This window comes from Maniola jurtina, chromosome Z (genome assembly GCF_905333055.1).
Source record: "Maniola jurtina chromosome Z, ilManJurt1.1, whole genome shotgun sequence".
NCBI classification, from domain to species: domain Eukaryota; kingdom Metazoa; phylum Arthropoda; class Insecta; order Lepidoptera; family Nymphalidae; genus Maniola; species Maniola jurtina.
This window is the reverse complement of record NC_060058.1, coordinates 4416601-4430894: the sequence shown is the minus strand read 5'-3', so window position 1 is coordinate 4430894 and position 14294 is coordinate 4416601. Positions and strand designations below refer to the sequence as shown.

Genomic DNA, 14294 nt, shown 5'->3' with positions numbered 1-14294 from the left:
TCCATTGAACACAATTTATTCAATCTACGGCTAGGAATATTAAAATTATTGAGAATTTTATGTTTTTCTTAGAATTCATTTTGGTGTCAAATCTGATACCTATAGTATCGACCATAAACTAGGATCTGGACGAGTCTATCAGAAAATGCATGTTTAAATGTATATTATCATGTCTTAACGCTTAAAAATATAGATAATTACTGTAATTACCTTATTAAATAATGTGCCATTTATTATTTGTAAGACTACTATTAAAATAAAAATGAAACTTCGACGTTAATTCAAATAATTTATGTATAGAACATAAACCATATTCGTAAAATATCTGAATAATATTATACGCCGAAAAAGCCTACAAAAGTGATTTTACATTCGAATAGCTAATGAATAATTTGACATTCTTTCAATAATGTGCCATTTACATGCTCTACAAATCTCATATTATATAATAATATATGACATAACAGACTAAGTTTCCTTACTAAGCTAAGCCTAGTTGAAGTAAATAGTCTTGATTAGATATTCGCAAATGACTTAGAAAGAATTATGGTCACAGTAATAATTTTAATTTAAAGAAATAATGATACATCATGTTCATAGAAAAGGTCATAATATATTATATTCATAGGACATCCTATCCATTATCCCTTAAGTCCCTTGTCGATTTTAAATCTTCCAAATCGTTTATCGAACTGTTCTTAGTGTTCAACAAGTAGGGTAATTAATCGTCGGGTTAAAAACTTTTTCAAAATAATATTTTTCAAATACTTGAAAAAGATGACATACTTTGAAAAATATCGTGTTATTTAAATATAATTATTGAAGGAACACAAAATTTCGATTTTTCGCCAGATAATTATTATTAATATGGGGCTATTTGGGGTCGTTTGAATTGAGTTTGAAAGTAGAGTGTCGGTATGCATCATCAGCCGTGGAAGCAGAAGCGCGGAGTGTCGGCTCCGTGTCTGAACCAGGTTTATATTCTTGAACAACCTGCAATACGAAGGTACATATAATACACCCAGTGGCGTTCACAAGTTTATAGCCAAGGTAGGCATAAGTTACCTAGATCCCTAGTTACTGGCGGTCATGATGAAATATGAGCATTGAACTATTTGAATCAGGGTAAACAGCGCGTTTGTGCCTCTATGACCTGCACGCCGATATGTATACACCTAAAGTGAAGACTCAAAACAACCGCAATTTCTTCTTCTACTTTCGTGCGTATGTACCTACAAATCTTCTATCATACTCATGAGCGAGAACTGATTTTATGCGCCATGTAATATAGAATCTATACTGCAATATCGTTGCTGCAATACAGTTGCTTAAAAAAAATGCTGCCCTGTATTATCCTTTGGTAAGGTGACAGCGGTTAAAACTAGGTAAGGCTAGGGATCTCTACTGTCTCTACTGCTACGGCCTCTTATTCTGTTCTACCTATTTTTTTAAGTGTCAATGTTTTTTTCAGACATTTTTACAATGTCAACTAACCTTTCGTATGTAATCTTCGCGCTCAGTAAGTTGCCTTGCTAACTCCTTTTTTCGCATTTCCAGGTCAGGGTCGTAGTGGTCATTAAGGCTTTTTTCAATGCGTTCATACTCCCGGTACAAGTTTGCATATTCAGCGAGATTTTGCTTCGCCTCTTGGCTTCCACCACATCCCTTAGACGTGGCCGCATCGAAATCTTCGCGTTTAGTTGCCAGGCTAATTGACATACAATTGTAATTGAAAGTAGGGTTTGTTAGAAGTACACCGCCAAAAACGCAAAATAGGAAATTTGGATAGTACGCATAAGAAATCGCTCTGATTGTCAGAAAAATTAAAAAATAGGCTAAGCTATATTTTTTTTTTATAAAAAATAGAGAGCAAACGAGCAGGCAGGTCACCTGGTGTTAAGTGATTACCGCCGCTCAAGAACATTTGCAGCACCAGAGGTGCCGCCGATGCGTTGCCGGCCTTTCAGGAATTTGTTGGTCCGCCCCTTGAATAACCCCATGTTGTAATCTAGTGGGAACACCGCCGATGGGAGTTGATTCCACAGTTTAGATGTACGTGGAAAAAGGATCTGGCACAACGGGCGGTCGATGTGCACCAGGCACAAAGGTGGTGAGGTGGAATTGCTTGCGGTGGCGTGCGGTGCAGTTGTAGAAGAAGGAGGGTGGAATGAGACCAAACAGCTCTTCAGAGCACCCCCCATTATAAAGGCGATAAAACACACTATACGAGAAAATTAATTTAAACTAAAAATGTAATAAGGATCTCTTAAAATTTAGGTCAGATCTTAAAAGAAAATCTTAATATTAATACCAAATTCCATGCAAAAAATTTGGATTTGGTAATTCCAAACATTTCAATTGTAGTATTTTGTGTTCTTGTCGTCAAGCTTGTTTGGCAACTTGGGTAAGAAATCTTTCTCTATCGCAATTGCGTTTGGACCTTAATTTGGAGTTGCGCAGTTAGCGGGACTCCAAAAAGATTTGCATACTATAGAATTCAATTACAGAGCTTATGCGATGGTAAGGACAAGCAAAAAGATTGCATAGTTATTTCATGCTTTTTTATTTTGGAATAATACTAGAAAGTTACATGTTTGATGTTTTTGTTTGACAATAATACATTTTTTTTTAAATTATTTTTCATTTTGAATGTGGGTACATTTGTTGCCGCAAAAGGTACGCGTTGCGTTGCTATCTGCAACGAAAATAAATAGTAATTTATTCACAAGTTTTTAAATCCTAAAATGAGTCTAACGATTGGGTTAATCTATAATAATATATCCAGAATTATTATAAATGCGACGGTGTGTCTGTCTCGCTGTCTGTTAATTTATTACGGTTATTAAAGAACCTAAATCCATGTGAATGAAGTCGCGGGCATCATCTAGTAATTTATATTATTACTATTCTCCCTTACATCGCATAACTGTGGGTATGTGTGCGTACAAAATTTCATGAAATAGATAATTATGGTATTTTTTGTAGTAAGTTAGGGCAACGCGCAACGCTGAGCTTTATAATCAGCGCATCAGTGGATGGAGGCGTTAAAGTGGAGTCATTTTAATCGATCTTTTTCAACATTTAATACAGAATAATTTTGGGATTATGAGCGAATGCCAAATAAGGTATTCAGATAGTTAATCGCGTAAGATATTCATACTCACTCATACATGGAAGTGTAAAAGTAATGAGGGCGGCTAACAGCGTTCAGGAAACGCGGCACGATTCCCTCCCCCTCGCGGTACAAGGCTAGAAGACGGTTGTAGGACATGCACTTGAAGGACGGCAGCCTAACCATCCGGTGGCCGAGTTTGATCACGTTGATCTCGCTTTTGTGTAGTACCGGTTGCTATAGGAAATCATTTAGTTACAAGCAGTGAGGGATTAAGACTACTTGATGCCCTAAGCAATCCATGCCTGTGGGCCCCCCTATCCGTATGTCAACTAGAATCGCTCTTTAAACCTTAACCGCCTAAAAACATTAGTTTTTTGTAAAATAAGATGATGAGATGTAACGTACTTTAGAAGTGGAGTAGGTGCGACAACAATAAAAACCAAAGCATAATAATTTATTTATTCATTGAAATGCGCCTTGAAGGTCCGACTAGAAACTTTTTTTAGTGTGGTTTTTGGTGACGTGAGAGTATGAGACGTGATGCCCTAAGGACGGATTTTTTTGTGCTTCTTCTGGTGCCCCCTCAGACGTGATGCCCTAGGCAATTGCTTAATTTGATTAAGGGTTAATCCGTCACTGGTTACAAGTATACCGTTTAACGCGCCCTGGCCATTGCCACTTCAGCTTCCCAACCCATTGAGGCCCTATGGTTCTCCGTCGAATCTCCTCATTTCTGATTTGATCACTTAAGTCTTTAGAGAAACTCCACGCATTGCTCTCTGCATTGCTCGCTGAGTGACTCTGGGCTTTCTTATGAGGCCCATAGTTAGTAACCGTGTCTCGGATGCATATGGCAATGAACTGGGCACAGGGTCCGAAAACCCGACAGACTTTGGGGTAGTAAGTTGCTATAATTAGCGCAGCGTTTGAAGACACCCCACTAGTTAGACAGACGTCATCGAACGAGTCGTAGAGAGGCACTGGATTCAGGCGGTGCAAGACCGTGGCATGTGGAAGTCCCTAGATGAGATATTTATTTGAACTTTAACTTACTTCTGTAGAATTCCTTGCACCATACGTAGGGATGTGGCGTAAACCTATATGAAAGAAATCATATTACAAGAGAATAATTCTTCAATTTTCTAAGAGTCTTTAGTGCTAAAACTAATTAATCATTAGTAGATACTCATACTTACCCATGTGATGCGCAATGGTGAGCGGAATCCCCGATAGAGGCTGTTGCATTTTCAAACCATTTAAAACCTGGTGAAGAGATGAAATAAGGCTAAGACACGATATGAAAATACAAGTTCTAGCAGCTATGCGCATGTACAAATGTGCCCACCTTTCCTTTCTTTAATATTTTTCTAGCTTCTCAACACTCTTAGCTTTAGGTAGCTAAAAATTACTAAAAGAATGACACTGCGTGCTACTGTTCGTTAGTCCTAATAAATAAAATAAAATAAAATGTCAATTTTAGGAATAACATTCATCAATCATCAATAGCCTATAATCATCACAGTCTACAGCTGGACTAAAGGCCTTACAGGAAGGTTTGCCATATCACCACGCTTAGCAGATGGGTTGGTGATTGCAGTAGGTAGTAATAGCACAAAGGACGTTCTGCAGGTTCTGCGTCATATTCCCTTAGTCACCTCGCACGACACCCACAGGAAAAGGAGGGGTGACAACTGATTCTGACCTGCCATCACCACACGGCACCAAGGAATAACATTACCTGTTGAATGTTCACACCAACGTTATGTGAGGGCGCCGTACTCTTGCTGACCACGAAAGGTATGTTGGTGTGGTTGGTGTCTCCATAGTAGTAGCGCATACCCGCCTGTTTCATTTGCGATGAAACTGTTGGCAACTCGTACCGCCGACTTTGGTACTTTACACGTCGAACCTGAATAGGTTGTGAAATGTTACTTACATTTCAAAATTCTGTAGTAGCCTACTTACTAGTTCATTAAATGCCTGGACAGGCAAACCGTGTATATGTAGTTATAAATTCTTACTATATTTATTGGTATATCTTAGACTCTTACGCTCGTTTGCAAAAAAAAATTCACATATAGAAATTTGCATAGAAGTGGCACAAAATTAACAATTAGGTTATACTGAAGTGGTGGCTGATTCTTGACATTTTATTATTAAGTTGATCCAAAAAGAAATGCCAATATACTATAGAAGTGAAAATTTAAGACTATGAAATGACAGTTTCAAATTAAATACAGTACCAAATAAAAAAATTAATTAATTAACGTTAGTTTGGTTTTTACATCTATCGGCATTTCGAGCTTTCGGTGACCGACTTTGAAGTTTTTACCCTCTCAAAATCGCCCAAAGATATTTCACAAAAACAGGTGTTTGACTGATTAACACAATTCCACTTATTTTTTAATATTATGGGTAAACTTAACGAACCTTTTTTCTCGGTTTGGTCATTACGTCTTCCGAAGGAATCATATTATTCATATCTTCCTGGCACGCCGCAGAGCAGCGAGCTAGAAGCCATATTAGTAATTATTAAGTCAGAAACACGTGACACGTGTTGACTCAAATCGAAATACGTCAAATTGCTGTGCTAAGCTAGCTGTTCGAAAATGTGGAGGTACCAGCTAAACAGCTTGATTAACAAGCTCATCAGCGCAGTGGTTAACACTGTCTTATCTTGGGAAGGTCCCGGGTTCATTTATCGGTAGGTTTAGGGTCCGGTCCGGTGTAAAGGTTCGGTTGTCACTAGTTACCACCCTGTCGACAAAACCTCAGAGACAGGAAAGGGTTCCAATAACATAGCTTCCAACGATGCAACCTCAAAAAGATGAGGCACGCTTGATGAGTGGGTTTGATTGCAGCCAAGCGCTATAGTCTATAAATTAAAAAAAAATGTCGCCTAGAAACTCTAGCCTTTGATAAATAAATAATAAATAAATAAATAAAATCTTAGGAGGTTAGATTACAAGCTTGCGCTAACCTGTGATTGAATGACAAAAACTACCTTTGTGATTTTTCGTTTCTCTGATATTATTTTCTTGACGCGGCCAGGATGCGGAAGTTGGGCGATTTTTATTGAATAACTCCACAACTGGCCTGCTTTCCACTTCATTTATATTGTTAGCTAAATAACAAGAAGTTATATTACATTATTTTATACTTAAATACTTACATATTGAGAAGAGAATACATATTTTCATTTAATTTTACTAAGGACTTTAAAATTGTCAAAAAATGAGTTTAGCTGAGGAATAAAGAAGTTTTTGTATAAAAAATCAGTCATAGTAAGTAATCGTAAGGGAATCTAACTCCATGCTGATTGGCCAGCATTAGGTCAGAGCAGCAATTCAAAAAAGTGATAGCACAGCTATTTAATTAAAATAGATCGGAGAAGGTCGACGAGAAAAGACCTGGGTGAGTTCGGAACCCTCGTAGCTTTAAGGTGCCCACGTACTCGAACTAAACTGCAGCGGAACTGCGCGTCGCGTCAGCGCCCCGCACGATATTCTCTCCAGCCGCGCCGCGCGGCAGTGACGTACGCGCGTCGCGGCTGGAGAGAATATCGTGCGAGGCGCTGATGCGACGCGCAGTTCCGCTGCAGTTCCGTTCAAGTGCGTGGGCACCTTTAGTTTTCCTCTATAATATCATCTTATAATCTAACAATAATTCTGACCATCAATAGAGTATATGTTATGTTATACATAGTTATGATGCAGAGATTTAAGAACCGTTTCAAAAGACAAAGAAGACGATGGCAGTACTTCGCAAAAAAAAAGTGCAGCTTAATCTATTGTTTTTTTACCAATATGGCTATGTTGTTGATTGCTCTGACGTTGACGATTTAATGGCGAACGCGACCCACGCCATCGTTCTTGAGTATCCTCTGGCCAACGTAGAGGCGAAGCTAATGAAATCAGATGTTACAATGTTATACTTACTATCCCAAAAAGATCTTGTTGGCATCACTTAGAAATCTTTTCTTAGATAAAAAGTTATACGTTATAACGTTATAAAGAAAAAAATATTCAAAATCTTAAGTTTCTAGATTGAGCCGTTTTACCTGTACGTTGATTCGTTTATCAATCCCTTAATTTCTGTTTCATGTAGAAATATAATAATAGATGATGTTCGCGACGTCTTCCGCATAAATTCTATCCTATGGGAACATTTTGATTTTCCTTTTTGGGTTGCAAGCTATATCTGTACCAAATTCCATCAAAACCGGTTAAACTGATATGCCTCTTAGCTAGCCGACAGACAGACACACTATCGCGTTTATAAAATGGACTAGATAATACCCACGACTTTATTCCGTGGACTTAGGTTTTTTTTTATTAGACAGAGCCAGATAGATGGACTGACGGACAGACAGACGACGAATAAGATAGTATATTTATTTCCTTAAACCAATATTATTTATTAATGTGCAAGTATTTTTGTAATATTAAATATGATTACCTATGCCTTTCATGGGAAAACACTAAAATTGTTTAAAATGTATATGTATAATTATTATAACTGCAATAAATGGTTATTTATTGAAGTTCAATGACGAGCTTAAAATGAACAATACCTGTTTCTGTAAAAGGTTCTTTTGGAACGTGTCTGCGTCGATTTCCTGAGCTTTGCTTACTTTGGTCGCGCGATTCAACGTGCCCCCTGGAGTTGAGTTTTGGCCTAAAATAGTCATATACTTCATATATGCAGGTATATTAAACATCCCATGTAATATGAATTACTAGATAATGACTGCGACTTCGTCTGCGTGGAATTATGTTTTTTAAAATCCCGTGGTAACTCTTTGCTTTTCCGGGAAATATAAATACTTGCCTATGGCAATTTTCAGTATGCAAGCTACCTCTGTACCTAAACGGATTGGCTTTTAAGTATCCCGTGAAAATCTTTGATTTTCCGCAATATCAAGTAGCCTGTGTCCGTTCCCTGGGATGTGAGCTAACTCTGTACATCGCTTAATTTGAAGGCGGTGAAAATCTAGCAAACGACCTTTCGCATTTATAATATTAAATAGTAAAAGTTGAGACAGTGGGCGGTTACTGAATGCTGTGTATTTTCGGATATTGAATCCGCACTGTAATTCCGAGGAATGAATGAGCCTAAAAAATCTACTATGGCGTTTCAATCGTGGCCATAGAGCTGTACTACGTATACTGCGGTGGAGAGTCAAAAATACGCAACGCGACAACGCGGCATGGAGTAGAAGTAAAATTCATGCCCAAGGATGCCAATTCAGGATCAAACTGAGAGCTCCCTTACTCTAGTTCACTTTGCATGAGATACATACCTGCGCGTTTAAACAAAACCTTCTTTTTTGAAGTCGGTTGGAAAAATCAACACTAACCTTGCACATATATCATTGGCACACATGAATACGTCTTCCTCCGTGTGGCCAGACAGCTCGTCATCACCGCATGCAACCTCTTGAGGCATATTCTTCATGCTTATTTGAACACCTTTACCACACATTGCTACACATTGAAAAATAAATTATGTATAAAATGGTATGTTTAACTTACCTATTCAAGACTGATTGGCCTAGGTATCTACCTGTAAATTTTACTGATGTAAGTAGCTTACATGATTAACTTATAATAAACCACAAAACCATTTTGAAGCACCAACCAATCACAAACGAAACTGCTTTTTTTGAAAACATAACATATTTGTGATTGGTTGGTTGATAAAGATCTTTGTCTTTATCATTTGTATGTAACGTAACTGAGAGAGCGCTATTCTAACTTCTTTCCGCGGATAGAGTACCTATAGCCGTGGACTAATGCAGTCAATTTAGAAAATGTAGTGGCCCACACACCGCTGCCTCCCAAAGAAATAGTCATAGGCTAATCAAAATGTCACATTTACTTACTATCGCCATCAGCACACGTTCTACGTAGATGCGATCGTGGTTCAAGTGTTCCGTTTTCTGGACTCGCTCGATTCACTTTCATCTAATAAAACATAAGCAAGCATTTAAAAACTATAAGACTTACGAATTACATTAGGTACATTTTTTTAATAGCCATTAGGTATTATATAAACGTAGAGAGAAGAAAATCGTAATTTTAACTTAGGTTAGAATTTTACCGCTAAAAGTAGCTACTAAAGAAAATAAAAAAAATTGCAACAGATGGCGGGTTGAAAAAAGGATTCTCTCCGAGTGGTCAGGGCTATCTAGAGATAATTTTTCGATGGTTTGATATTAATAGATGGTTAGGAATTTAAGGTATAACAAGCAGATATATTATAACAGCCATTTCTGGGGTCAAAGTTATATTATTTTGTTCCTCGAGGTCGTTATTTTTAATTCAGAACTAACCGAACGATTCTAAAGTGTTGAGTGTTGCGAGGAATTCGATCTTACGCCATTTGTAGATATCAAAAATATTTTGGCGCCAAGTGGCTTACACTGTCTACGTCCTATAAGAGAAACAAATCGCACACCAAAGCAGGATCGCGGACCACACCAAAAAAAAGCTCAAACGCCAATAAGAACGAAATTGAATTTTGTTCTCGCTATTCTCTAACGCTTTTCATATTTGTTCAGAAGAATTTATCTACAAACTACATAAAAGTAGATTGATATTTCAATGCAAGTGTCAAGTAGTTAGCTAGTGGTGATACCTTATAGTGGTTAAGGCGTCGTTGGATTCCTGGTCGGGGGTCCGGGATTTGAATTTCGGAGTTAAGTGCATTTAAGTAAATTAAAATATATCACTTGCGTTAATAATAGTGAAGAAAAACATTGTGAGGAAACTTACATGCCTGAAAGTTCTCCATAATATTGTCATAAGTTTGTGAAATCTGCCAATCCGCACTCGGCCAGCGTGGTAGAAGCTATGACTAAACTTTTCTAATTCTGAGAGGAGATCCGTGTTTTGTAGTGAGTCGGCGACGGGTTGGTGACGATGATGATCAAGAAACTTGCCTTGGGTTGTCTCGTGGATTTATGAGCGTTATATTTGTGGTTATTAACACGGTTTAACATGTGATGCTGTTCAACCAGATCTGGATCGAGGTAACCGCGCATGGGGTTACTGTTTTGCGGCAACTCGATACGCCCTAACCTCGCTGCTTGCTGTGTCAACTCTGTAACCAAAAGCGCTACCATCGTTTTCTTCTAGCAGTAATTATATAAATATTTTCATCGACTGCAGTTGGTGCAACGCTCACAGACGGAGTGGAGTGGCCACCGAGGCACCGCTTCGATTTTTTTTTCAACTTAAACTCGGTTTATTTACTTCCACATTTAATAACTCAAAATTTAAAAAAAAGAACTAGAAAAGAGCTGATAACTTTCAAACGGCTGAACTGATTTTATTCGATTATAGCTAAGAACACTCTCGACCAAGCCACCTTTCAAACAAAAAAACTAAATTAAAATCGGTTCATTCGTTTAGGAGCTACGATACCACAGACAGATACCCAGATACACACGTCAAACTTATAACACCCCTCTTTTTGGGTCGGGGGTTAAAAAAGGAGCAAACTCTAGCAACTCCTAGTGCGGCGCCCGACTAACCAGCCGATTCTGGGCCATATGACTGTGCATTAGCCACAACTCGGCATGTCGTTCTTCTCCTCGCTGTCGTTTTTCACGTTGCTCTACTCGTCGCCACTCGCAACGCTTCCTCTCTAATCGCTTTCACTCGACGCACTCGGTGAGCGATGACCCAAGACATATTATTATAAGATGTCCCGTACATGGAAAAGGTCGAGCATTACTGTTTTCTATGACGCATACTTGAGTAATCGCTCAGAATTATTTCTTGCATATATAAATAGCTGCAGTATCTTTTTTGTTAACTAGGGTAACAACTAAAGTTGTCGTGCTTATGACTACGTTAATAAGTTTCTACTCGATCAACGATGATACTAAGAGTATAAAGTAGGTTTAAGAAACACCGTAGCCAATAGTAAACACGGTTGTAAAGGAAACCTTGAATGAAGTACGGTTGTAAAGGAAGCCTGGCAAATGTTTTACAAACATTGAGTGAGTCTGACAAACTTATAACAAAAGCTTCCGTGTTTTGCTTAATGCGGACGTGAAATTTTTCAAAGTTGATCCATAGAAATTTCGCATGAAAAGAAATATGCAAATAAGCATTACCTAATGTAACTTGTTGAACAACACGTGAAAGCTTGTTATAGCCTGGTGGTGTAAAGTGGGTTCCCGTTAGATCGTGCAACGGTACGCTTAAACTATGGAATTTTATGGGTTTATTCACACCAAAGCTTCAATTATCTCTTAACTTTGCCTAGCTTCTAAATATATAGCAAGAATTTTTAATTTACACTTGTTAAATGAAATTTAAGTCTGAACAAAGTCAAAGTACGGTCTATAGATCTCGACCTTAGACTAGTTGCGTCTGACGCACTTCAACTGTACTGATTTACAAGTGTAAATCAAAAATTTATAACACCCCCGTCAAGTGAAGGTTACAGTAACTAGAAAAGAGCTGATAACTTTCAAACGGCTGAACCGATTTTCTTGGATTATAGCTAAGAACACTCTCGATCAAGCCACCTTTTAAACAAAAAAACTAAATTAAAATCGATTCATTCGTTTAGGAGCTACGATGCCACAGACAGATACACACGTCAAACTTGTAACACCCCTCTTTTTGGGTCGGGGGTTAAAAAACGTAGACATGCACCTATACAGATAGGTATGTGTTATTAGAAAAGCTTACTTTTTTTAGGCTGAGTGCTAACAGATATAAGTGGATAATTGTCGGTGGTGCCGCACATCAAAGTTGGCTCTGCGATCGTTGTCATGCTGAGAAAAAAATTGAATTTTGGAATTTTATTATTGATCTATTTTATCATAAAAATTGATATAAAATTTAGATATATCGCTTAATACCTGCGTTTCTTTAATTTCTTTTTCCTCTTAAGCATTTTAACTAAATCAATTTTTTCTCTTAAATCGTCGCATCGAGCTTCAGCTAATGCAAACTGGTCATCAACTTCCGGTATTGAACCTGATTTTTATAAACAACAGTTAAAAGTTAAAAAATTGGCAGTCAGTAGAGACTACCGCCAGGAGTAAAAACTAATATAATTATTATGAAATAAGTGTGTTTTTTTTTTGGATTTTAAAATTGATTTCACTAACAAAAATTAAAGGGGTTTGAATAATATTAGTTTAGAGCTTGGCTCGCTCTTTTATTTATTTTTCAAAATAGCGACCACGTCTAAAACCTGCATTATTCAATAGGTGGCATGGAGATAAATTATACCCTGGATTAACAAATAGGCTACTTTTCATCCCGTAAAATCAATAAGTTCCCACGGGATTTTTAAAAACTTATATCCACAGGAACGAAGTCGCGGGCATCAGCTAGTTGTATAATATATTATACTGACATATCCTTTAATGATATAAATAAACATATGTTGTATAGTGTTAGATGCAGCCACCAAATTGAGTTCCCTTAATAAATAAATTTAAATTTTGATTTAATTTCATCAGCTTCCGTGAATTCACTACACTACGAAGTACCTACCTTAGTTCAACTATTTATTTCCAGTAGTTCAACTAAATCTAAATCCTTTAAAGTGTTGTACTAGTGGAAAAAAAGTCTCACTAGTTCAACGGTTGAACTAATCAGTTGAACTAGTGGAAACGCCGAACATCCTAAAATTCGCTCATCATCACGACGCACCCCTAATATCCAATTTTTTTTCAGAACGAACATTATCCAAGCATCCAGCGAGGCTGCTGGAACTCCTGTGACGTTTATCTGAAAATTACATCACAAAAAGCCGTATTAGTATTAAAAAACCAGGTACTAAAGTATTATAGTCGTCCGTAAATCTCTCTACCTTTTTTGAAACAAACTTTTAGTAAATGTCTAAGGCTTTCACTAAGGCTCAGACTCGGCAATATACCTAGACCTTGTAGTTTATTGATGTGCAAATGAAATTCAACCTTACGCTCCGGCTACACGCTCACTCTGGCTTGCGCAGTTAAAACTGCATAGGCAAGACCGATAACTGCGCAGTCCAATCTTTACCAGCTTATGGAACTGCGCGGGATACCGTCTTGCCGTCCACACGCACGCAATTAACTGACACGCGCCAACTGACTTGTGCAGGTAAGCTCTCAGGTAAGACGAAACGTGGATCCGAAAGCCAGACGGTAAAGTAATTTTATGGTCGATGATTAAATAACATTTTTCATAAACAAATAGCCCATCCCTTGCCCCATAGCCTTGAAAGCCCGTCCGTTTAAAATCGGTTAGAACTTGGCAAATAGGTACTCGCCGGTATTTATCTTAAAACCGTCGTCCATTATCAACTTGAAATTTTCATGCTACACAGCTAAGAAACGAATTTTTGCAAACTAAAATAACTGCAAATTGTTAAATATAAAAAGGGTGTTGAATATTAAAATCGCTTATAAAATCATTACGTCAAAATTGACAAAATAGCACCTACCATGAAGAACAAGGCAACATCGCGAACCTATCGATCAAAATATGATCAAAATCTATACACACTGTCATGAAGATAACAACTGGCAGCTCTATATTCTTTAAAAAAACTTTATAATAACAAGTGTTTAGTAAAAATTTATAACACCCTCGACAAGTGAAGGTTACAGTAACTAGAAAAGAGCTGATAACTTTCAAACGGCTGAACCGATTTTCTTGGATTATAGCTAAGAACACTCTCGATCAAGTCACCTTTCAAACAAAAAAAAAACTAAATTAAAATCGGTTCATTAGTTTAGGAGCTACGATGCCACAGACAGATACACACTTCAAACTTATAACACCCCTCTTTTTGGGTTGGGGGTTAAAAATGCAACATGACCATGACTCATGACTTAGGTGTTTTAGGTACATTATATATCAAATCAATGCGTGTCTGCAGTTCTGGGTGATTTCCTGTACATTAACTGCATTTACGCTACATGCTGGATCCTCTTTCACGCGTGAATCAGCTTTCGTGCGGGAAAGAGCGTGCATGTAAAGATGAGTAAGGAAAAAAAGAATGAGTGACCATGCCGCCCACTCACGTGCTTTCCATTCTGCAAGTCTACGCGCGTCGAACTTTTTAGACTGACTGACTGACTGACACACACACTCATTGATTGACTCTCTGACTGACTCACTAACTTCTTTGACTCACTCACTGAATGACTTTGTTGCAATGT

General features: G+C 37.7%; 1 protein-coding gene across 3 annotated transcripts; it reads right to left on the bottom strand.

The window, feature by feature from the left end:
* Positions 1 to 593: 593 nt before the first annotated feature.
* Positions 594 to 13561, bottom strand: LOC123880301. 3 transcript variants are annotated; one of them, XM_045928340.1, is made up of 17 exons: positions 13400 to 13561; positions 12799 to 12876; positions 11997 to 12114; positions 11824 to 11909; positions 10059 to 10234; positions 9000 to 9081; positions 8475 to 8601; positions 7689 to 7792; positions 6918 to 7019; positions 6120 to 6239; positions 5546 to 5625; positions 4854 to 5024; positions 4312 to 4378; positions 4169 to 4212; positions 3165 to 3349; positions 1495 to 1708; positions 594 to 993 (listed from the first exon to the last, which is right to left on the bottom strand). In XM_045928340.1, exons 1-17 carry the CDS (start codon positions 13425 to 13427, stop codon positions 874 to 876), a joined length of 1902 nt encoding a protein of 633 aa, XP_045784296.1. In that variant the 5' UTR covers positions 13428 to 13561; the 3' UTR covers positions 594 to 873. The 3 variants fall into 3 exon arrangements, with proteins under 3 accessions (XP_045784296.1, XP_045784297.1, XP_045784298.1); XM_045928341.1 differs by having other exon boundaries at positions 10059 to 10219; XM_045928342.1 differs by lacking the exons at positions 594 to 993; positions 1495 to 1708 and adding an exon at positions 2579 to 2695.
* Positions 13562 to 14294: the final 733 nt, after the last annotated feature.